We start from the raw sequence: 23,243 nt of genomic DNA, 5'->3' as shown, positions 1-23,243 counted from the left end.
TCCGCATGGAGGACATACCTAACCTACCATCATGGGCCATCGCACAAATAAATACCAAGTCTATTTCAAAGACACAGATTTGAAACTTTAATCACCGGCATTCAGCAATGGTTTTTTTCTGAAAAATAATAAAATGATTTCCTTATTATTATTTTGCCTCTTCCGGTTGTTTCGCTTAACTATTGATAAAATGTTTCCATAGCTTTTGAGTAACCTCGTGGGCGGCATCGTTTTCAGACCGATTTTTTTTTTATTCGATTTGTCCATCAAACGCTTTGATTCTGTACATAAGAACAGCTACATGCGACACAGTTCATTGATCACCTCAAACGGATAGGACTTGAAGAAAAGTTGTGTTCCCTGACCGGGAATCGAACCCGGGCCGCGGCGGTGAGAGCGCCGAATCCTAACCACTAGACCACCAGGGAAACTGTATGCTCATCCGAAGCTATACATATTTCAAAACTCAGTCACACCAGCATATCTCTGTAAATTGGGTCATTATTTTATTTAAAAAATATAACGAACTTACAAAAGCACGCAAGAAAAATATAAATATAAAATAAATCTTACTATAACCAGTAAAACTGCGATGCGCGTACTGTGCAGGGAGGGGGCGCAGTCGTGTGTATTTACGTTTGAAAGATGAACACAAGGTATATCGCCGACATCCTCTAATGTTACTTATCACGCAGCGTCGGAGCCTTTACGTTCACTCCACTCAGACATCACCCCGAGAGTCTCACAACACCGACACACCGGTTTAAACAGAGAGTCACCCTGTAAAACTACGCGTCGACCATTGCTAACTGCCTTGATGTCAGCTCGTTCGCAGGTTGCCATTGTCTAGTAAACAACCCTCCTTACTGCTAGCCGATGTGGCTAGCTCCCGTTAGCATCAGCTGCGGGTCCTACGTTTGACTGAACCTAGCTCCCGCCTGCCGCCGCCGCCGCTGCGCGTGAGTTCGGCCTGTTTGAAGCATCGCCGTGGATGTGTTCTGCGGACGTAGCGTTCAAGGTGCTTAAAAGCGTCGCCGTTCTCCTGACTAACTAACGGGTATGTGGTGGTCATGTTGCTGTTTTTATTGGCCTCTTATCTGGCCGTCTGCCTGCAGGTTCGTTATCCGTGATCATGACACTGACACACCGATAACATGCCGTTTTCTTCCGGACACTTTAATAACACGACTGGTTCAATGCTCTGTGTTTTGATTTCTTGGCTGGATAAGACTCTTGGGTCTCGTACAGCGGGTGGTTTGCACCACTGTTCACGGGTTTCTCTCGGGTTGTGTGTTTACAACCAATGTGGGTTTGCATGACAATGCTCTTAACGTCACACATATGATGGAAACCTCACACTGTAGGTAAGTAGTGTTTAAGGGGCTTAGCAGGGCGTAGCCTCGTTTCTGTTTGCATCTGACACTGGGGCTTGTCCCTGTGGGTGTGCAGTGATCTCAGCGGGCTGTTAGGGAGCCTCCGTCGCCCTAAAACAATTTCCATCGATATTTATGGACTCCCAATCTTGTGACGCACCCAGTTATTCTGCTAATCCCACCGTTCTCTGCTCCCCCAACAGGAAAAGAGGAGAGGTTGACGCTAGCGCAGATTGAAGAGCTCTGTTCCTAAAGAAAGGTGTCTGCTGGTTTGGACACACACACGTGTGCTTGTTTCTGTAGCTTGTTTGTTTGCATGCGTCGCTGAAGCCCTCGCCTGATGGAGAAGCGAGAACGGAAGCCGGGGTACTTTGCAAGGTAAGGGTTAACGTTTATGCATGATTGTGGTGTTTCTGCACTGCATGTCAGTTATTTTTGGTGTATTTCTGTACGCGTGCTATAAGTTGGCTTTTGATTTCAGTTACTGTGTGCAGTGCTTGCAGAAGAGCAAATATTGAAAACAAGATTATGTAATACAACCGGTGTGACAGATTTGTTATTGTAGTCTTTTAGAAGTACTGCTGTTATTTCATTAGCTAACCTATTTATCATTACTCTTCATTCTGTGCTATGAATGGTGTCTTGAGTACAGAGATGCTGGTGGAAAGGTGGCATGCATCACTGCTCTTGCATGGACGGTTGAGCTGCGGTGGTGTACAATTACAAATTCGATCAAAGTGCCAGACGATACTGTGTGGGAGGGAGGGTGCTCAAAAGATGCTTGCTACGGCTACACATTGTATACCAACAACACTCCAAAGAGCATTGGACCTGCTGCAGAGTGACAGACAGCCAGATGGTTTGGGTGTGTCTATGGGGTTTCGCATAAATGCGTGCTACCTGTTTAACCCGGGAGGAAGTCTAACTGTAACAGGTGGAGGCGTGCATGCGGCACAGATTGTCTAAGGGCGTCTACCGTAGCAAAGCTGTCCACGCCTGTATGGACTTGAGAGTACCTGCATGTGGAAGTGGCGGTGGTGGAGGGGGGAAACGGCCTAATCTCTGATATAACACACACCTACCCCCCCAACCCGCGCCACATGGCCGCTCACTTCCTATGGTACAGTGCAGCACGGAGCAAAGGTCGACATGGTATAACAAGAGTGGACATACGCAACTGCTAGTGCTCAGTGTCAGAATGTATTCCCTGCCCCCCCCCCCACACACAGACACTTTCCGTTGGCCATTCCACTACGCCAGCCCTAACGCGATAACAAAAAACACACTCCACTTTCGGCCCCCGGGCAACACCACTTACTGGTCAGTCACACGCAATGCATACGAGATGATGTAATGCGTCCAGATCTCTTTGCCGTATCAGTCTCAGTTTCATGGCAACACTCACTCATGGCCCGGGTTTCAGTTCCTCCCTTAGACTCTCATTGTTGTTATTATTATCATGGCTAGGGGCTTCCTTTGGGCTCATCGATGCACTTTGCAAGATTTGCCCAGTGTTTCCCGGCGTTCTCCCGTGGTAATGGACCCTTAGCAGAGACGTCTTGTAACGCTGTGTCATCGCTCGTGCTCTCATCAACGTTTAATCATTCGGAGGAGGAGCGAGAGGGAGAGAGTTGACAAGGAAACGTCTGGGAGAAAGTTTTCCTGCTGATGCTGTCTCTATTTGAGAGGCAAACTAGTGTTATGGAGTGTGAGATTATGAGTAATCAAGAACAATCCTGGTGAGTGAATTTGAGATTTGAACCGTCGATTTACATTTAGGGCATTTAGCAGACGCTTCACCAAAGTGACTTACCGTAAGTACATTTGTCAGAAGAAAAAACTATATATCGCTGTAAGTACAGTAAGGATGTTCATAGAACCAAGTGCCAAGCACTGACAAATGCTAGGTCAACTGTCAATTTGTGTACGGTCATTCTCGTACACAAAGCTAGTTGTATAAGATGCTCCACAATGCTAAGTACTATTTCTAAGTGCAAAAACATACAATAAGTGCTTACATTAAGTGCCAGGCGTACAGCATACAATGAGTGCTCAAGCGGGATGTTTGGGGGGGGTGTGTAAGGGAAGGCTATGCAGAGTCTAGGTGATTTGTATTCAAATAGATCATTGTTTTCTCAGTGCTTATTTGGAAATTAACTAACCATGCTAACCAGGAAGGCCAGGGCCTCCTTCCCTGCCCTTCTCCTCTAACTGAGGGAACCTAATCAACACAAACGTCTCCTTCTCCAGGTTGAAGAAGCGGCGGCAGCTCAAGCAGAGCATATCAGAGAAGAACGCCCATGAGCAGAACCCTGCGCACCCGCTGCCCAAGTCGCCGTTGATTTCCTGTCCAGACGCACAGAACGGCGCCGAGCCGACGGACAGGGCCGAGAAAGCCGGCGAACCGCAGTCGAGGAAGGCGGCGAAGCCTCCCTCGGACTCAGGTGAGGGCCCCCTGTGACTCTGTGAGCCATTCCATTGCTTCCCCCCTACATTCATGGAAGTCTTTCTCACAGGGGTCAGACATGCAGACGTAAACGTAAAAAAAAAAGCTGCTTCTGTTTACGTCCGGTACGACTTGTACGCCGACCCTTAACGAGGAGGCGTCCTTGACCTACAACGGTTCCGCTCCGAACTGGTGTGAACGCGGGTGGGTTCGCCACCAAGGTTACAAGAATCCTGAATGGAACCGGTTCAAGAACCCAAGCTACTTTGGTGGGGAAGGGACTGATTGTGGATCAAACCCAGGACCTTTGAGGCTGGGACTCTAAACAAACCCAACCACTGAACTCTCGCGCCCCTAATAATCACAGCACGCGATGTTTGAGTAGCACACCGGTCGATATGTTCTGTAAAGAATCCCGAACAAAGAGGTTTTATTAGTTTTTTTAACTGAGCGGTTGCATAAGGTCAACAGCCAGGTGGGGAGTCGTATGCTGAGCTCGGCCCATATTGACGGTGTTGATTGATTGCCATCACCGGCCGGCCGGAGATTGGGCGAGCCGTGTGTCTACCGTTTTTTCTTTTTTGTCGCTCAGTAAGAGGACACCTCAGGACCATCTGCGGGTGCATGAAATCCGAAATCAAATCAAACACAAAGCCTAGCCTGGCCAGGGATCAGGGCAATATAACCAACACCTGGTTTAATTTTCATCTACCCTGTGTACACAATGCCTCCCTGACGGGTGCCTTTTTGAACGGTGGTGCTTTATAAGCGGCAGAGTCCACGTCCACTCCGTCAATGATTCTCCAAGTGCGTGTTAAACAACACAAAGACTTCCCTGTAGAGCAAACTCCCTGGGGAGGCGGTTCGTCTTGCTCGTAAAGTTGTTGTTAACAACAAGGCCAACAACAAGGAAATCGTTGCCATATGTGATGTCTTTTTTTTTTTTCTTCCCCCTTCTGTTCACGCCATGATGGTTTGCTGCAGCACGTCTGCCACACACACAGATGCTCTGACCCTAAATATAACCGAATGCTCTAGAGCATTCGGTTATATATTTTTGTTGTAACAAGATGCACTCATTAAGGTCGTCGTGGATTTATGTGGGTTGGAAAAGTGGCCGCTTTCGCAATGTTTACTTAGCCATTTTGTAATCGGCGGGCGAGGGAAAGTCTCACTTATTTATATTTTTATTAGATAATGATTGGTTGATGTTTAAGGTGATCACAAGATTATCTTTTGCAGTGTTGTGCTCATCGGAAACTCAATTAATCTTCAACCCACTCTCTCGCTGCCTCTCTCTCTTTGCCTCTCACTGTGTCTCTGGCTCTCACTCTCTCTCTCTTTGCCTCTCACTCTGTCTCACTCTCTTTCTCTTTGTCTCACTCTCTCTCTCTCTCTCTCACTCTCTCTTTGCCTCTCTCTCTGTCTCTTTCCCGTGTACCAGCAGACAGTTTAAAAGCCGTCACCCAGACAAAGAGGGAGAAGAGACGACCCCCTGGGACTGTGGAGTTTACCGTGAGTGTGCAGCGACGCATCTTCAACCACAACGCTCCGGTCTGACGCCTACCTCTTTAAAACCCAGTCGCCGCCCACTGGGCCCCAAGTACCACCTGAGCGCCTGTCCTCCTTACTACCTCACAGGTGGGGCTGGACGACACCCTCAACAGCATCGCCCTGCGCTTCAACATCACCCCCAACAAGCTGGTGCAGCTCAACAAGCTGTTCGCCCGCAGCGTCTACACCGGGCAGGTGAGAGGTCGCCCCGTGCCGCCGCCACGCCTTGCTCCCTTCCTGTGTATCGTCTTTGATTGGCTAACGAGTGTGTGTCCGTCGTGATCTGCAGAAGCTATTCGTCCCGGATTTGAGCCAATCGGAGACGGCGCCCCAGCCCGCTGAGAATGGCACGCAAGTAAGTGTTCAACGATGTTCGCTCGTGTTTGACCACAAGGGAACACGGAGTGTCCTTGAGAGGGCCCCATTTAAGGGATCAGCCTACCGTCATGCCCAGTGGACTAGACCACTAGTACACTGATCGATCCACCACGCATCTGGTTGGGCACTCCCTGGTTGTGAACCTGGAGCTTTTAACCGTAAGGTGGTCAGGCTCAGGTCCACATTGGACGCAATGTCAGCGCTCTTATTATTCTCCACAGGAGGGCGTCTCCGACAGCAGGCCAGCGAAGCCCATCCAGCGCCACGCGTCCCCCCCCTCGGAGGACGAGAGCCCCACCACGGTGAAGTTCATCAAGATGAGCTGCAAATACTTCACCGACGGCATGGTAAAGCATGGCCGCACTGCTGCCCCTGATACCGGAGCTCTGTCATTCGCTGTCCAGTGGATCCTATATCCATCCCGGTGGAAGCCATAACTAGATTATGGTCATGGCTTTTCCTGACGCCATCCGCCCCCATTTTAGAGATGAAGGGTAGAGGGGTTGTTGAATGTTTGTTGAACCAGAGATTTGAATGCAGATGAACATCTCTTTACAAAATTCTTAAAAGGGTCTCCTCTATTCCAGCGGTCTCCATAAGGTGCTCTATTGTTATGCTTTGTCGTATTCCGTGTCGACTCATTTAGCATTCATTAGAGAGTGTAGAGTTCACTGAAAACATAGACATGTACACGGTGGCGTATTGGAGAGGCAAAGACTGGCCTGTGAGGAAATACAAGTAGATTTGGAGCTGCATTTACTTTCTGGATGAAAAGCAATATAGCGTGTACAGATTTCTGTTCATAGTATTTATTCAGGGGTTTATGTATAATAAAAAATATTTTTTTTTTATTATGCAATGTGCATAATATGATTTAAAAAATAAATAAAATAAAATCGGTATAGACAATTGTAAACTTTTAATACTTGCTGCTTTTATCCAGAAAAGGCCCAGCTATCCCGTTTCCTTGTATTTGTTTACAGGCCAGTCCCGGCCTCTCCAATATGGTGTAGACGAATCCCAGCACCGGGTCAATGTGCCGTCTGTATATATGTCTAGGATTGACATGTTGCCCTTCTTTTTTTTTTTTAATAAATTTCATACGAGGGGAGTCAACACCCCCGGCAACTCACTGACCTCTACTGGATTTATCTGAATGAGTCCGAACAGTAGTGCTCATGCACGTGTGCGCTTCCTGCACCTGTCTCTTACCCTGACGCTGTGTTCACACTGCACACGTCCGTTGACGGATGAAGGAGGGCGTGTCTGACGTATAGGGGAGTCGTCTTTGTAAACCCAGCCGGCAGCCAATCAAATTGCCTTTCCGCTATTAAAGGCGGCTTTTTCCTGCTTCTTCCTTTCCTGCTTGTTATTGCAAAATGGATCCCGTAGTCGCAAGGAGAGTGTTGCTTCGCGTAGCAGTAGTTTCCGCTCCACTTTCAAATCCCCCAAGTAGCGTCGCAGTAGTGTATTTGCGTTTCTTTGCATAACGTGATCTGATAGGCCGACGGATCCGTCGCTGCCTGAAAGGTTTAACATTTCTCAACTTTTTGAGGCAAGCATCGGAGCCGCGAGACGGGCGGGACCCACAATGCATTTCGAGAGCGCTCCATGCAGAGTCAGTGAGATCCGTCGACGGACGTGTGCAGTGTGAACGCGGCGTGACCATGTCACTGCTCTCTCTCCTCTCCCCCAGGGCGTGGTGGGCGGGGTGCTGATCGTCACGCCCAACAACATCATGTTCGACCCCCACAAGTCGGACCCGCTGGTGATCGAGCACGGCTGCGAGGAGTACGGCCTCATCTGCCCCATGGAGGAGGTGGTGTCGGTGGCGCTGTACGACGACGTGTCGCGCATGAAGCTCAAGGACGCCCCACCCTCGTAAGCCATCGCCTGGTCCGACTCGGGCGCCTCTCTGGCCTTGTTCTGGCCCCCTGCTTTGGGCCCCACTCTGGGTCCACTCTGGGTCCACTCTGGGTCCTCTCTGGGTCCTCTCTGGGTCCTCTCTGGGTCCTCTCTGGGTCCTCTCTGGGTCCTCTCTGGGCCCCCGCTCTGGGCCCCCGCTCTGGGCCCCCGCTCTGGGCCCCCGCTCTGGGCCCTGCTCTGGGCCCTGCTCTGGGCCCCGCTCTGGGCCCCCCGCTCTGGGCCCCCGCTCTGGGCCCCCGCTCTGGGCCCCGCTCTGGGCCCTGCTCCGGCCCCTCTCTAGCCCTGCTCCGGCCCCTCTCTAGCCCTGCTCTAGCCCCTCTCTAGCCCTCTCCCTCTCTAGCTAGTTGGTATTCACTATATTATATAGTCTGCTCCAATTCAATTGATACTTTGTTTAAACTACCATCCCTCTCTGTTTCGAAGCGAATTCCTCCTACGCTCTTTCCCTGTTTCCTTGTAAAGTTTGACTTCCATTTGGTTTTCCTTTAGTATCCCGTTCCCCATGTCAATATGTTTTTATTCTGTTAGTACCATTACTTAAGTTGGTTTTGTAAATTCACCTTGTTTAATTCAGTTCAACTCTTGTTTTCAGTTCCATCTCATTTTTATTTCCCCCCCCCCCTTTTTTTTTTTTTTTTTTTCAATCTCACTTTTCTTTTGCCGCCTGGTATGTGTGCTGCCACATGAACGACCTCCCGCAGCGAGCTACCCCAGGATCTGTGTCCTGTCTACAGGCCCGGCGAGTGGGAGCAGCTGCCCTCGGTGCAGGACCTCAACCCCTTCAGCCGCTACCAGGCGCTGGAGACCAAGGGGCCCATATTCCTGGACGACATCAGCTCCAACTACTCAGAATGTGGTAGGCTGTGGATCATAAGTCCCGATACGTCTCAGTGTCAACGAGTTCAGTTTTTTTTTTTTTTGAAAGACGCGTTTCAGTCTCCAAATCGATCTTGCTGGTGTTATCTAGAAATTGAGCATATTGACCAATGCAGTAGATTTGAGGGTACGCGTCATTAAATCAAATGAAGTCTAACTTTATTTGAAGATCGCTTTTTACTAGAAACGGCAATACAAAGGGCTCTGAAAGGGAAACGACGCAACAGGGACATACAAATGAACACAATTAGAACACGCAACAGTACCACATAGGAGAGCTGATTGAGGTTAGATATAACATGTGAGTGAGTCCAACACCACTGACCACTGCACTATCCTGCCCCCGGTCCACAATCTGCATGGCAAGACCCAAAGGTGTCCCCGCTCCAGTGTAACCCCTACGGTGCCCTCCGTTTGTCCCGAACCACAGCGAGGGAGGACTGTGGTCTGGTGGACAAGACCCCTTCGGACGAGGGCTTCACAGAGCTGGAGCCCACCCTGAACGGGAGTGGAGACGACCCGGACCCAATGGCCCCCGCACCCCCAAACGGGGGTCAGCAGGCGCCCGCGGGACCCCCGACCCTCGACCCGGAGGAAGAGCCCACGGCGTGTCGAACGGAGGAAGAGGAGGACGAGGGCGTGGCCCCGAACAGCTCGGTGGAAGACGCCGAATCCCTGAAGTCATCCGCCGAGACGGAGAAACGGAGGGTTGCGAGCAGGGAGGCGATCGACGCCAAAGACGGGAACGCTGCCACGTCTCCCGGGAGCCAGGGGTTTGTGAGCTGTGACACGAAGGGACGGCAGGACCCGGTGCTGAGTCGGTCGGACTCGGGTTCGGGCGTGGAGGCTGATGGGAAGGACGGCCGCGAGGGTCTGGCCTCACAGGAGAAACCCCAAGGAGAGGCCAGTGGACTGAGCGCGGAGGAGAGGCGCAAGAAGACCTACAAGGCGGAGATGAAGTCCTGGCTGCTGGAGAGGATGCAGGCTCCGATACAGGGTAAGGGGAGGTTTTTTCAGGGTTCTTGGGAAATGATTACGGGCTAAACCCCCAACATCCTTTCTGCTGATGCAATGATTTTTTTTATTGCATCAGAGGCGGAAACGTGTTTTGCGTCGTCTTCTCCATTTCCCAACAGACATGCTCCAGTCCTCGGAGGAGAAGAGCAAGAAGCCACCCATGTTCCTGTGCTTCAAGTTGGGCAAGCCCATGAGGAAGTCGTTCGCCGTGGCCATGAACTCCAGCCCCGCCCATTCGTACGGCGGCCGGGGAAAGCAGCCAGAGTACTGGTTTGCTGTGCCTCAGGAGAGGTGAGCACAAAACACGCAGAACGTCATTCATGACGTTCTGCGTGTTCATGACTCAAAGTGACTTCACTTTTCTACTGCAGCTATTGAAACCCTTTGAAAATCTCCGACCTCGAGTTTCTCAAGAATAAAATGCACACATCCACCTGTTACCCCATCCAGGGAATTTTTTCCCTCTATATTGTCCTATTCTGGTAAACATTCAATCGTCGGGCATTTGTTTTTGTACATTTTCAACATTACCTATGTCTTTATATCTACACTTTAAATTCTAAATTATGATATTTAAACTACCTCTCATCCTCATATTGGGGCTCTTACAGCCGGTTTAAGCAGGTTTAGATTTTTCAGGCCGGTCCATGACGGTAAACCGATGCCTTGTGTCTGGGTGCCCCAGGGTGGACCACCTGTACGGCTTTTTCGTCCAGTGGTCCCCCGACGTGTACGGGAAGGAGGCCCGCGAGCAGGGCTTCGTGGTGGTGGACGAGATGGACATGGTCGACAACTTCTTCAGCGACCCCGCCTCCTGCAGCTGGGAGGTAGACACACCGCAGCATGAACTCCCTTTTTGGTTCGGGCCCCGGACAGCCGAGACACTGCAATGGCCCGCCCCTGAATCCACTGTCAAACTGTCACTCAAAATGTCCTTCTTGTAGACGAAGGCAACTTTATATAGAACTAGAGCCTATACACATATGGCTCTAGGTCTAGGTATGGCTGTAGGGATAAATATATTAACTGAGTCCTGTAGTGAACGTCATATCAGGATATCTCTCCTTTGAGGCAGAGCTCGACCGATGTATCCTTTGGTCCTTTTTATCGGCCGCTATTGGCCATCGGTATCAACGTATTTATTAGGTGATATGGACATTTTAGAAATGGTGTTTGCTGATTTATTAACTTGATGACCTCTTTATCAAACCTACAACCATAGAATACAGGACGATATCTCTATATTTTCAATTTCTACGCCCTAATATCGGTGTCGGCATCAATCCAGTATCCGTCGGGGAACGTCGACCGTTGGGGTCGCGTGGCTCACGTGGTGACCCATGTGTTGAGCGCCTCTTCATTCCTGTGTGAATCTAACTCGGAGAGGGCTTTGTTTTCCCCCCAGATCATCACCGTCGACGAGGCCAAGCGCAGGCAGAGCTTCAGCAGCTTCGAGGCGGACCTGTCGCTGGACGCGCTGCCGCTGCTGGGAGAGAGCAGCGCCCTGCTGCAGGACACGCACGTGGAGAAGGTGAGGCCACAGCCTCCCCCCAGGCCCCCCCAGGCCTATCATACCACCAGGGGTGGGTTTGGTTAGCCGTTACAAGCCGCTTCTGACATCAGGTGGGCGTGTCCACCTAGATGTGCAAAAAGGCTTATATCGGCTAACCACACTCACACCTGGTGGTATAATTGGTCACCTTTTAATGGCGGCTTTTTGTTTTGTATGTTTTTGGGGGCGTTCTTTATAGGTGTTGAGGGCAATTAATTTGATTTTTCAAAAAGCATTTAATTAGTATTGTGTAGGGTCTTATCCTAGCTATCTTTGTTGTATATGGGAAATGTCTGCACGTAGCAATTGTGATTGCTTGGCACCTTGTTCTATGAACATCTTAACTGTACCGACAGCGATATATATTGTTATTTCACTGTCTTCTGACAAATGTACTTATGGTAAGCCGCTTTGGATAAAAGTGTCTGCTAAATTATGTAAAATGTTAAAAAGGGTATTTCCCTCTTATTATACTTGGTACTTGTGCTGTGTCACCCTCATTTCCGATGTGGTACTAACAAAGCACATCTTTTCTTATTAATGAAAACGTAAAACACAACCCCAAGCTCATTAGCGTTCCGCAGACCTGTAAGGCGACACCATCGTATGGCAGGCTTTGTTCCCTGCATCCATAGTGTGTCACCCGTCCCTGTCCCCCCCCCCCTCTGTCTCTTCAGCTGGCCAGTCGCCTGCCGGCCCGGGTGCAGGGTTACCTCTGGAGGCTGGCCTACAGCTCCCAGAACCACGGCACCAGCCTGAAGACGCTCTACAGAAACCTGCTGGAGCTGGACAGCCCGGTCCTGCTTGTACTGAAGGACATGGACAACCAGGTGAGAGGGAGAGCCAGGAGAAACGCAAGGGATAACCGCGTCGGCCGTTTTTCTTGTATGGTGTTTGAGATTCGCGTCGACGGTCAGTTGCAAGGGGAATAATGGAACATGTTTGAGTTATTGTGGGATCAGCATCGCTCTACTTTGAGGTGTTACAACATTGTCTCATGGGATGAACCCTTGACTTCTTCTTCTTGATCAATACGTAGATAGAGAAGGCACTTTGTGTAAGGCGCGTACTTTGGCTGATCAGGAGTTTGAAATATGACCTAATATCTTGGAACTCCATCCCGTTCACACACACACACACACACACACACACACACACACACACACACACACACACACACACACACACACACACACACACACACACACACACACACACACACACACACACACACACACACACACACACACACACGACACAGTGAAGGGACTAGCTCAGAAAACAAAGCTGTCATACTCTCTAATACAAACTGCATGCAAACTCTGCATCCCGATGACTTGTGCTGTTCTCCGGTACCAGATCTTTGGGGCCTTCTCCAGTCATCCCTTCAGAGTGAGCGAACACTACTATGGAACTGGAGAGACGTTCCTCTATAGCTTCTGCCCTGAGATCAAGGTTGCCCCCCCCCCCCCCCATACATCGTTTCCATGCACACAAAAGATCAGTTTGAAATGTTTAATCCGAAAATGATTTGTGTTGCAAAAAGGTTGAGATTATTGTGTTTGTATTCCTCTTTGTAGGTGTACCGCTGGACGGGGGACAACTCTTACTTTGTGAAAGGCAATATTGACTCTCTGCAGTTTGGTGGTGGAGGGTGAGTCTGACTAGAGGATCAGGTTCCGTTGGGCCAGGTTAGCTCTGTGCATTTAGCCCTTGTCCTGTTGTGCATCAATCCCATCTCTGCAAGCAACCCTCACCCGTTTTGTTGATTGAGTTACCAAGGCAATTGTTTTATATTTTTTAGTTTTCTTCTGCCAAATGTACTGATTGCAAGCTGCTTTGGATAAAAGAGTCTGATACATGCCCTAAATGTAAATATAATGGTTCTCAACCATGGTCCAAACTGTACTTAGGATGTTGTCGTTTTACCTGCCTGAGTGGATAAAAAAAAATGCCGGCCAATCACTGTTTTTGAATGAAGAAAACCCTGGAAACGCTGAAACCTGTCAAATGGCGAACTCCATCCACTATTGGCTGGTCGACTTCATGTTGGTTTCAACCCTGTTCTCTTATCTTTGCCGAAGACCCCATGTTTAAAGGCCCCCATCGCACCTGATTCCCCGCACATCGTTTCACCACACGCTCATCCATATCTACAAACGGTATTGAATATCTATAGCATGTCGAACCCTAATCTGGCTTGAGCCCCGTCGCTATCTACGCCGGTGACCTCTGGGGTTGAGGAACACTGTGTGGGCCTATCCTTCCACAAGCTATCTATTGCCTTTCATCTGTCTCCCCCCCCCCCCCCCCCCCTCCTCCCCTCCCCTCCCCTGCCTGCTCCAGGGGTCAGCTGGGGCTGTGGCTGGATGCCGAGCTGTATCGGGGCACCACCAGCGGCTGCGCCACCTTCGACAACCAGGCCCTCTCCGCCCAGCGGGACTTCAACATACACAGCGTGGAGGTCTGGACCTTCGAGTAACACCAGCCAGCTCCCGTGTTCGCGTTTTGAATCTTAGAACCGCAACCCCATCAGCTATATCTACTACTTGCCTAGTCTATTTACACCACTAGGTGGCAGCACCCAGCTTCCCAGATTACCACTACACTTGTTTTGACACAAGAACCAGGGCAAGCAGGGTATGAAGCAGATTTTGAGTGGGTTCTCTGCTCCTTGGTTGATGATGAATATATATATATATATTCGAGCTGGAATGATGTCATTCGAGAAGGGTATTGTGTTGTCTTATCTCATTGGCTGTGTCGGACCAATCACAACGCCTCTAGTTATCCTAGCATGCAGACTGCCTTGGCACCATATGCTCCTGAGAGAAAAGGGAATGCTTACGGATGCTCTTCAGCTTATGGCTTTCAGGGCCGGAGTTGCCATAATGCAAGAGCAAATGCACCTGTATTTAACGAAGAGTAAAAACGGCAATGGTGCAAAAAACCTATCCATGTTATACAGTTATGTGCTAATAACAAAGGGAATGTTTGGTGAGGAATATTCTGCTCGTCCCAAAGGCAAACCAAACAAGACAGTCCCTTAAACAAAAAAAAAAGGCAGGAAACTGAGTGGTTGTTTACAATGAGAACTGACTACCTGTGGCGGGTGTGGTTCTCGTATATTTCTCGTACGTGGTTGACTCAAATTAGAATGCAAGTGCATCTCCACCATAACTGTATATAGTTTGCATTCCACAACCCCAAACGACTGGCTAGCCAGAAGGGTGGCCTTTGGAAAGAACGTTTTTTGCTACGACCAATGATGTATATATTTAGTTTTATCGCTATTCTCTTTTCAGTTTTTTTGCGCGTTTGTCCTTTTTTATACCCATTTTTTTAAATTTGATTTTAAATCTACTTTTACCAAGATTGTTAATGATTTTTAATTGGTTTTATTCTTTTATTTTATACACAGGGAAAGTGATTTTACGCTGCCTTTCGGTTTCGTTGGTTTTACCAGCACAAGGCTTTCTGCGAGCACTGTCCAGAGGCTAAAGTAACTGGGGTCAGTATTTATAACATGTGGATATCATCGCTGGAGGGCCTGGCACCAGTATTAATTTACAGGATGCCACTTTGCACTACAGAACGCCCCTGACAAACCCTCCTATTCCGTTGCTGTACGACCGGCACCCCCATCCTACACATTGAGTTTGTTCCGCAAGTGACGCTTGTCTTCGCTTTAAATAAGGGAAGCAGTTTGTCCGAGAAGCTAGATCTATCTTGACGGTTTTCTGTGCACTTAGATTGAATTTGACTAACCAAGACCCCGATACTAACACAAGATTAACGTATGGTTGTAGCCTGTGATTTCCACCCTGACCGTAACATGGGTTTTGTAGTGTGTATGCAAACGTTGAATTGTGGGCCACTGTTCCTCTTATACGCACCACACTAATCACATGGGCACTGGCTTTGTGTGAATACCAAGCGCTGGTCTGTTAATCTATTGCGGTGTTTGTAACTGTGAATATGCCATAAGTATTAATTCCTGTGAATTCAAAACTGCCCTATTCTGTAATAACATTGAGGATCTATCTATTTATTGTCATTTATTGCTACCAAAACTTAAATAAATGTTTAATGTATTCATCCTTAAAATGACGTGTGTGTGTTATATTTCTGTTGGGTTGTTTTATTAGGCCTACTCTGCCTTACTTATACCTCAAGTAACTAAAATCCTATATATTCAAAGACAGGCTAGTCACTACCATTAACATTAACACAAATGTGGGATCCGTGCGAAACAGAGGAGGAAATGGTTAAGTCGGTTGAGGAGAAGGGAAGACGTACCATCTATATCCGGAATGATCGGTGCATGCAAGGGTGAAACTCAATTATCACGTCGATGGAAGTTTTGAACGCGTCGCGGTGGACCTGTGCGGTTTGTGATCTGAACCAGCCTGGTTTAGTGTTTAGTCCGACTTCCCGTTGAGATGGAACAAATAATGCCTTTCAGCCGATGCTGTGGAACCACAGAAGAGGAGCAGTCTAGTAGAAGTAGAAGTAGTAGTAGTAGTATGGACGATTGTATTTTTTGTTTGATAAGCAATGGTGAAGACGAATATACGGAACTGGTTCGAGAGGTATTGTTAAGATAAATTATGAATATAGCCTGTTATATTGGCTATCCTTTTTTAGTACATCCAAGTGAACCTCCTAAAATGGCGCAATTTGATTGGTTCGCTATCTCGGGATTTGAGATCTCAATCCTGCGCGACGGTCGTCTCGTCAAGCTACTAAAAACAAATAAATCCCGGCAAAAAGTTATATCTTGTTTATTTTTGGAGTGTTCACGTGTAGTATGCCTATTTACCTCAGGCTCCGTGAAGGCAATAACTATTCACTTCTCCTTCGGGGAATAATTGTTCATTATTATTTTACTATCAAGAAGACTTGCTTCAACTAGTTGAGATGACAACTGTTGACCTATGTACTGATATTGCGTTAGAGGTTATATATTCATGTAGGCTATATACTCTTTAAACAGAATGACGACATGGTCTGCTTCAGGGATATATACCCGGCCGCCCCTCACCACTTTCTGGTCATCCCAAGAAAGCACATCAAGAGCTGCTCATCACTCACCAAGAAAGACGCTCCTCTGGGTGAGTTTTCGCGTGCCCTGCGCCTCTGTGAAGTTAATTGAACCATTGTTTGTTTTTTATCGTCCCATTAAGTGGATTAATTAACCCGATATTTATGGAACAGTTCAACAAATGGCGGATATGGGCAGAGCTGCACTACAAGATCAAGGCATTACTGATATGCAGGACATAAGGTGAGGGTGCTTGCAAATGCATCCAAAGACCTGTGCATGCACAAACCTTTGCTGAACCTATGAATGTAAATTGTAGTTGTTTTTCGTTTGTTTTCATTGGGATCATGACCCACTACTATAGACAGGCGGGTAACCCTGTAAATGAATCATGTGGTAGGCCTATATTGTGCCTCACTTGGCGAGATATGAGTGTTTTCGATATTTAAATCCAACTTTATTTTTTTCTACTCTCTTGTTTGACTTGGCCGAGTCATCGATTGATTCCTATTCCTATGGCTTGATCTTCAGGATTGGGTTCCACCAACCTCCTTACATCTCAGTCGATCACCTCCACCTCCACGTTCTCGCCCCTGCCAGCAGGATCGATGACGACATGCTTTATAAATTCATCCGTCGCACCAACAGATTCATTAGTGTAAGTGTTGTTCTGGCTGCCATAAAAAAGGGGGAAAAAATAATTTCTTGTTAAGTTTTAAGTGTCTGCTGTTTACTTTAGAATTAGGCCTACGTTTAAGGCCGAATGAAACCCCCTTTGTTCCCTCTGCAGGAAGAAAATCTACTGGTGTTATTAAATTCGGGAACTTCAACAGAAGGAAGATCAAATAAATAGATGTTGTACTTTGGACCGGCCTACTGTCTGTCTTCATTTTATCCCAGCTACATTGTTTTGGTCCGCGATGGGCGGGTCCATTGTGCTTCGTCATTCTTCGCTCCTCCGACTCTATGAGTCCATTCTACATTGGATTCATTACGATACACTAGTAGGCTAATAGGTAACACTGTGTGCCATAACCGTGTTAAAACATATACACAACACCATGTCCTCATCTCATATACCGGATGGGGACTGCCTGTTCTGCTGCATCACCACCAAGGAGAAGGAAACCGAGATTATTCTGACCGTAAGAAGGCTGTCCGGTTTTGTTGCAAAACGTGTTTAGAATACTACTGTGTAAGTCGATGAGCGCAAGACTGTGTTTCTCTGCCGAGTTTACAGGATGATGAACTCGTGTGTTTTCGTGACTCGAAGCCCGGAGCCCGACACCACTTCCTGGTTGTTCCCAGATCTCACTTGGGGAACTGCTCGACGCTTCAGAGGGAACACATACCACTTGGTAAAGATTTCTCAGCGGAGCTCCAGAGGGTGTGTCGCTGTTGTTTATTAGCATGCCAGAGCCAGACATATGAGCACGTGACCAAGACGTGTTTAGGCAATAGGCTCTTTATTTTTTTTATGTTAATAATAAATCCATAAATTCCGTATTTTCTTTTTTAAACAGTAGAGCAGATGAAAGAGATGGGAAGAAAAGTTTTGGAAAACAACAAAATAAGTGACCTTCAGGATGTCAGGTAATTTATTTTCCGATTATTCTTCCATGGCATGTGGTTAATTATGTTATTATACATGATTACAGAAAGGTTCACTGTGGACAATGACCAGATGGCACCAAAACGACGGAGATGAGTTTAGGACAGGAAATTGTCTTTGAGTGGGCTCAGATTCAATTAACATTTAGTCGAGGTTGCTTCTAGCTCCCTACTTCCCCTGTTACTAGGAATAGAAAATACAATGAATACGGCAAGAAAAATAGGCCTACGTTATAAGTGTCCCATCCATGAGCTGTTTTTCTAAAGCATGACCTATCAATTAGTAAAAGCAAGATTGCGTAAAAACCGGCTTCACCTTTGGATATCGGGTGTTCGCAGGATGGGCTTCCATTTGCCTCCCTTCTCCTCTGTGCCTCACCTCCACCTCCACGTTCTGGCCCCCGCCAGTGAGATGAACAGCAGGTCCCTGAGTCGCTACGGGCCCCAGTCCTACTGGTTCATCACGGTACTGTCACTACACCCTAAAATCATGCACCGCATTGAACCGTTGAACCCGACACATTGAGTTCATGAAATCTGTTTATTGTATGCTTTATGTTGTTATTTGTTACAATATATGTCTTTTGAAATCAAATGTTTCTCTCTTCCAGGTGGACAACGTACTTCATCAACTGAAAACTCAAGGAAAAGTCAAATGAAGATATTAACACACTTTTGAGTTATTAATCACTATGTGTGTGACAGTTAAAACAGGGGATATATATTGATGTATATTAAGTTGAAAATGTATGTAACTATGTATGTGTATCTTTGTTAAATTAAACTGCTCTTCTAAATGGCTTACCGTCATAGTGTTATGGTCACTTTCCAGCAACTTCTCAACAGGTGTTACTTGAATTCCAGCCCCAACATATTTGCAAGACTAAACAAACTGGAAAGACCAAAAGATCTGAAATATTAACTTTGATTAAATATTCATTATTCGTTGCTATATTTTAGATCAGCCTGTTTAAGTTTGTGTTTTTATTTAAATAGGCTACGTTTTCTGTGTGTCATGGCTCTTCCGTCTAACTTCTTTGCAAACGCCTTGAGTTCTTACACAGCTACACCACTTGGTGTCGCTAACTGCCTACATTTAATTAGTTCTATGAAGAAAGAAGAATTACAAATTCTTTATAAATATATTTTTCAGTAAAAAATAAAACAAGGAATCAGAAGGGTGGGGGCCAGCAGCCTAATGAAATGGATAACATGCATGCAAATTTAAAACAAAGAATGTAAATGTAATTCATAATCTTAAATTGATATCCCAGCAGCTGCCTAAAAGTTTATTAACGGTGTTCTCCAACCCACCATATCATGTATAAATATATTATATATATAATTTTATTTATTCCATATGCTGACAATGATTTGAAACTATGTCTAAACCTGATGGATGGGTAACAAAATCTCCACTTTCATTCAATCACGATGATTCACCCCACGTTATCAGTCACCTCATAATGCTATACACGTGTACAGCACAAAAAATTCCAAGAGTAAAAACATGAATTAATATTTAATTACAGACCACATTGAACATCGACATTCCAACGAGGGCGTGGCTTTCACAGCGTTCCCACTAGGCCCCGCCCACATCCCCCCGTCGTCAACAACTGGATCCGAGCTGTTTTCGACACCTAGCTTTGCTAGCGTATTAGCCTTCGATCACCTACTGCACTCCACCGATCCATCGATCCGGGAATTTAAACACCGCCTACAACCCATCTCGAATCAACCCATCTCCGTTTTGTCACGCATTGCGGTCCACTAAATGTCGACTTAAAGCAAAAGACAACTTAAAACTCATCTTGGATTCCGTAGCACACCTCGGCTAACGACGTAGTCGGGGTTAGCTGACTGACAGCTGGCTAGCTCCCGACTCCCTGCTCGATGTGGCCGCAGAGGAAAACCAATTCGATTACGGTTGCTAAAAAAAATGATTCTGTTTCGACCTTGGTGAGTAAAGTCTATATGTGATCCGGTGTTAACCGGTTTATCTCAACAAATTGGCCGTTCACGTTGAACGAGGGAGCTAGTAGTGGTGGGGGACTAGCCCCGCAACCAGCGGCTTGTTGATGGCTGAGGAATCCCATTTCTAGGCCAGGGTGAACTCCATAACCAGCAGCGGTGTGGGGAGTTTAACCCACTACTTTCAGACGTGGATCCACGACTTGTTAGAGCCATGGCCCTGTGTATTATTATCAGCAGCTAGGAAACGGGTGTATTATTAGGCTGGGCTATTTTACTCCACAGAGCCAAACGGAGCACATTTGGGTGTCCTGAGACCACGGTCTTTACTCGGCAAGGAGGCACCTGGCCGACCGTACCCCATCACATTACTGGGAGCTGCACCCTCAACGCTAATCAACCGATGTCCCCTCGTCTTGACCTTACCACGCTGCCGATATGATGCCAGTAAGTAGTTTATGACATTCTGAATGAGCTTCACTGAAAGAAAATGATGACATGCCGATGCGAGGTGCTGAGCTGTTGGGGGGGGGGTCAAGCTCACGCTGGTGATGTGCAACCACCCCACCCTACAACATGGTTAACCTTGGAGGTGCTGATCTACACGTGTTACTGTCTCTCCAAATTAAAACGTCAGAAGGCAAATCTGTCACCGTGTAGTCTTCCAAAAGGTTCTCGGTTGAACAGGGCGTACCATGCTCATTTAAAATCAACAGTTGTCCTGCAGCAGGGATAAAACGTCCTCATATGGGAGATTAACAATCATGTCAGTACCAGAATCCTCTTAAAATGGTAACATTGAAAGTATTAGCGTATTTATAATGCTTGTAAATTGTTTTAGTGCTGTGGGCCTAATGTGGTCAGATAACACTGATGGAATGTACTATCATTCTTCACGTTGAAAGTTTCTCGGATTTTATGTTTCACAAGGTTATGAGGCAGTCAGAATCTAAATGACATGTTTTGTCTATCTATCTATCAACCCATCACATCACATTGGTCCGTTTCTCTTTCTCGATCACAATATTGAGTGATTTGGAAAGCACCATAAAATTCTACCCAGTCAGTAGGGTGGAGTCTTTTTTGCTTTAATGATTACCATACGGGCCTCTGTTACTCTCTCTAAAACACCATATTGAGTCATTTATGATCAACTCCATAGGGGCTTGTTCATGCCTCATTTCGCTCCTAGTTAAATTTACCACAACAAACCATTTGATGGGGAAGGTTAGCCTGACGTGACGTTGACATGACACTTAATGATGCGTCCAAGGAATATCATTATTAAAAAATCAAAAAAAATCATCATAGTGTCTTAAATCATTGCTTTGTTGAATCAAATACATTTCAGTATTTGTTGTCAGGGATTTTAACACATGATATTTCATGTGTTATTACATTCTGGTGGCTTTTTCATAACTCTTGTTCCTTGGTTGTACCACTTCTGATGGTGAACTACCAACTGGATGGAAATGAAACAGATTAGGAAAACTTTCCATGGAACAACTGTCAAAACTGTATGGATACAAACCGACTTAAAAAAATGCATTTATGAATGGAAAATGTTCAAGATTGCTCAGTAGTGGGGAAGCATGTCGAGTTTATCGGCGATGGATGACTGCTAAGGTGTTCGGGGGGGACAGATGTTTGCTACCCGTCAGCCGACCCCCCCCCCCCCCCCCCCCCTAGGCATTGAGCGGCTGTCAGCCAGCCAGCCCCGGCTGCGAGATGCCCTGTCCTTTTGTTCTAACATGACTGGCCAGCAGCCAGCGTGGCCCTTGGCCGTCCTGGGGGCCCGTATGGCCGCATCAGCTAATACTCCATTGTCAAGGAAAACTTTCTGGAGCCGAGTTGATTGTCTAAGCGGCATCAATCTCACACAGTGGAGCAGGGCAGAGTGGGACATCTGTCCCCGCAGCCACAAGCCTGTGGGCTGTGGGTGGAGGTGCTGCTGGGGGTGGTTTTCCAGGCTTGGCTCACTGGCTTTCTCCTTGACTTGCCTTGGATGCCTAATGGATATGGCTGTGGTGGAAGCCCGCTCTTAAAGATACCCTTACCAGATATCCAGAGTCAGCTGTTTATGTGTTTAACAGCGTCCAGCACCTGTTCACATACTCTGTTCTCATTGGTTGAGGCGTGATGCATTATGAAGCTGGCTTTGCTAATCACTGGCATGGAACCTGGAAACTAAGTTGTTTTGTGTCAGGCAGCAGACAGCGTTTATTCCTCTTACTATGATCAGATTTCATTTTATTTTAGTGTTAACAGGAGTAGCTTGTCTCAAGCAATTGTATAGGTGGGGCGATATGGTTGTATTTAGAAATCTGTGCTTTAGCTCGCTTCATGACCAAGTAACAAACGCCAAGTGTTTGGCTGTGACCTTACTCTTTGTCTTATCAAATGAAGCATGTGATTTTATTCAAACATTCCGTTTGGAGGCTCCGCTAGGCGTGTGACGCATACGTTTCCCTCAACCCTTGTTGCCTTTGCAATAAAGCGGTCAATCAGCGTATTTGCTTTGTGCCTTTTAATTAAGTTATGGTTTGATGTGGGCTTTTTATGGTTTGTTACAAAGTTCAGGCGGAAACGATGATGGGTCTGATCGCTCAACTGGATTAGATATCTGTTTGATGTCAATTCTTGGGTGATCTGCTTCCGTTTGTCTCTTCCCTGCCTGGTGTTTTATTTTTTTATTTTTTATTCATAGCAATATTTGTATGTAATATATGGGTAGCTCTCCTGAATATTTTAACCGTAGTAGATTTTTCCGCATTTTCCTGGGTCGATCATATTGTCTGTCCTGTGCTCGTCAATGACTGGTGCTGCTGCAAAGCAAACGAGGACTAGATAATATTACCGTAACTGTACGCCAACCTTTCGGGCTTACTATGTAAGACATGACATCTTGACATGCATGAATAGACCCTCTCAGCCAGCCAGGACTTCGTCCAACGCAGTGGGCACGTTATCTGAACCAGTGATAAATGACCGGAGGATTATTCTGCCTGGGAACAGACAAGACAAGGTTCCCTTTCGTGCTCGCATGGGAAGAAATCTTCACCTAAATGACCGGAGACTTGGACGTAATACGCTGCTGCCGTTCCCATCCAGTGTCCCTACCAAGAAGCATTAGCAGAGTCATCGCGGATACCGCCGCTGGCACACCCCGGCCGAGCGAGACCGATAGAGGGTCTCTCTGCCCCCTCCTCTCCTCCATTCTTCGTTCACATTTTCTTTCTCTCTTTCTTTCTCTGACTCTGTCTCCGTGTGTGTGTGTGCGTGTGTGATTATGTGTGTGCGTCCCCCTTCGGGCGAGCTGTTTGTGTCCATCCCTTTCTCTCTGCCTCCATCTCTTGCATTACCTCTCTCGCTCCGTCTCTCTCTCTCTCTCTCTCTCTTCCCCCCTCTCCCTCTAGCTCGCTCTCCCTCACTAGATTATACATCCGACGAGGCTCTGTCCCTCTCTCTCCCTCCAAAGTCTCTGCTGCAGCC

The 23,243-nt window shown here is 47.1% G+C and overlaps 3 protein-coding genes and 1 non-coding gene across 17 annotated transcripts in view; 3 read left to right on the top strand and 1 right to left on the bottom strand.

Moving 5' to 3' along the window:
* Positions 1 to 356: 356 nt before the first annotated feature.
* Positions 357 to 428, bottom strand: trnae-cuc (transfer RNA glutamic acid (anticodon CUC)). The gene has a single exon. It is a non-coding gene; the product is annotated as a tRNA-Glu (tRNA).
* A 205-nt stretch (positions 429 to 633) lies between these two features.
* On the top strand, positions 634 to 15,229 carry ncoa7b (nuclear receptor coactivator 7b). 12 transcript variants are annotated; one of them, XM_030344927.1, is made up of 17 exons: positions 634 to 1,018; positions 1,577 to 1,751; positions 3,624 to 3,817; positions 5,264 to 5,334; positions 5,461 to 5,568; positions 5,663 to 5,728; positions 5,973 to 6,098; positions 7,448 to 7,632; positions 8,379 to 8,533; positions 8,921 to 9,550; positions 9,690 to 9,861; positions 10,256 to 10,397; positions 10,976 to 11,101; positions 11,800 to 11,952; positions 12,482 to 12,577; positions 12,703 to 12,776; positions 13,469 to 15,229. In XM_030344927.1, the coding sequence occupies exons 2-17, from the start codon at positions 1,714 to 1,716 to the stop codon at positions 13,602 to 13,604; spliced, it is 2,472 nt and encodes an 823-aa protein (XP_030200787.1). In that variant the 5' UTR covers positions 634 to 1,018; positions 1,577 to 1,713; the 3' UTR covers positions 13,605 to 15,229. The 12 variants fall into 12 exon arrangements, with proteins under 12 accessions (XP_030200787.1, XP_030200791.1, XP_030200796.1 ...); XM_030344931.1 differs by having other exon boundaries at positions 634 to 1,057; positions 5,267 to 5,334; XM_030344936.1 differs by having other exon boundaries at positions 634 to 1,057; positions 8,412 to 8,533.
* Positions 15,230 to 15,391: 162 nt separating this feature from the next.
* LOC115534177 (histidine triad nucleotide-binding protein 3) lies at positions 15,392 to 18,585 on the top strand. 2 transcript variants are annotated; one of them, XM_030344938.1, is made up of 9 exons: positions 15,394 to 15,714; positions 16,119 to 16,236; positions 16,340 to 16,409; positions 16,698 to 16,824; positions 16,957 to 17,311; positions 17,407 to 17,524; positions 17,690 to 17,759; positions 18,117 to 18,243; positions 18,389 to 18,585. In XM_030344938.1, exons 5-9 carry the CDS (start codon positions 17,228 to 17,230, stop codon positions 18,434 to 18,436), a joined length of 447 nt encoding a protein of 148 aa, XP_030200798.1. In that variant the 5' UTR covers positions 15,394 to 15,714; positions 16,119 to 16,236; positions 16,340 to 16,409; positions 16,698 to 16,824; positions 16,957 to 17,227; the 3' UTR covers positions 18,437 to 18,585. The 2 variants fall into 2 exon arrangements, with proteins under 2 accessions (XP_030200797.1, XP_030200798.1); XM_030344937.1 differs by lacking the exons at positions 17,407 to 17,524; positions 17,690 to 17,759; positions 18,117 to 18,243; positions 18,389 to 18,585 and having other exon boundaries at positions 15,392 to 15,714; positions 16,957 to 17,032.
* A 792-nt stretch (positions 18,586 to 19,377) lies between these two features.
* Positions 19,378 to 23,243, top strand: part of ppp1r13bb (protein phosphatase 1, regulatory subunit 13Bb) — a 32,318-nt gene continuing 28,452 nt past the window's right edge. For both annotated transcript variants that reach the window (XM_030345278.1, XM_030345277.1), the window contains exons 1-2: positions 19,378 to 19,739; positions 20,037 to 20,198. In XM_030345278.1, the coding sequence (XP_030201138.1) occupies positions 20,190 to 20,198 (9 nt within the window). In that variant the 5' untranslated portion in view covers positions 19,378 to 19,739; positions 20,037 to 20,189. The remainder of the gene's footprint in view (positions 19,740 to 20,036; positions 20,199 to 23,243) is intronic.

The sequence above is a fragment of the Gadus morhua genome, chromosome 21 (genome assembly GCF_902167405.1).
Source record: "Gadus morhua chromosome 21, gadMor3.0, whole genome shotgun sequence".
NCBI lineage: Eukaryota > Metazoa > Chordata > Actinopteri > Gadiformes > Gadidae > Gadus > Gadus morhua.
This window is presented reverse-complemented; position numbering and strand designations above follow the sequence as displayed.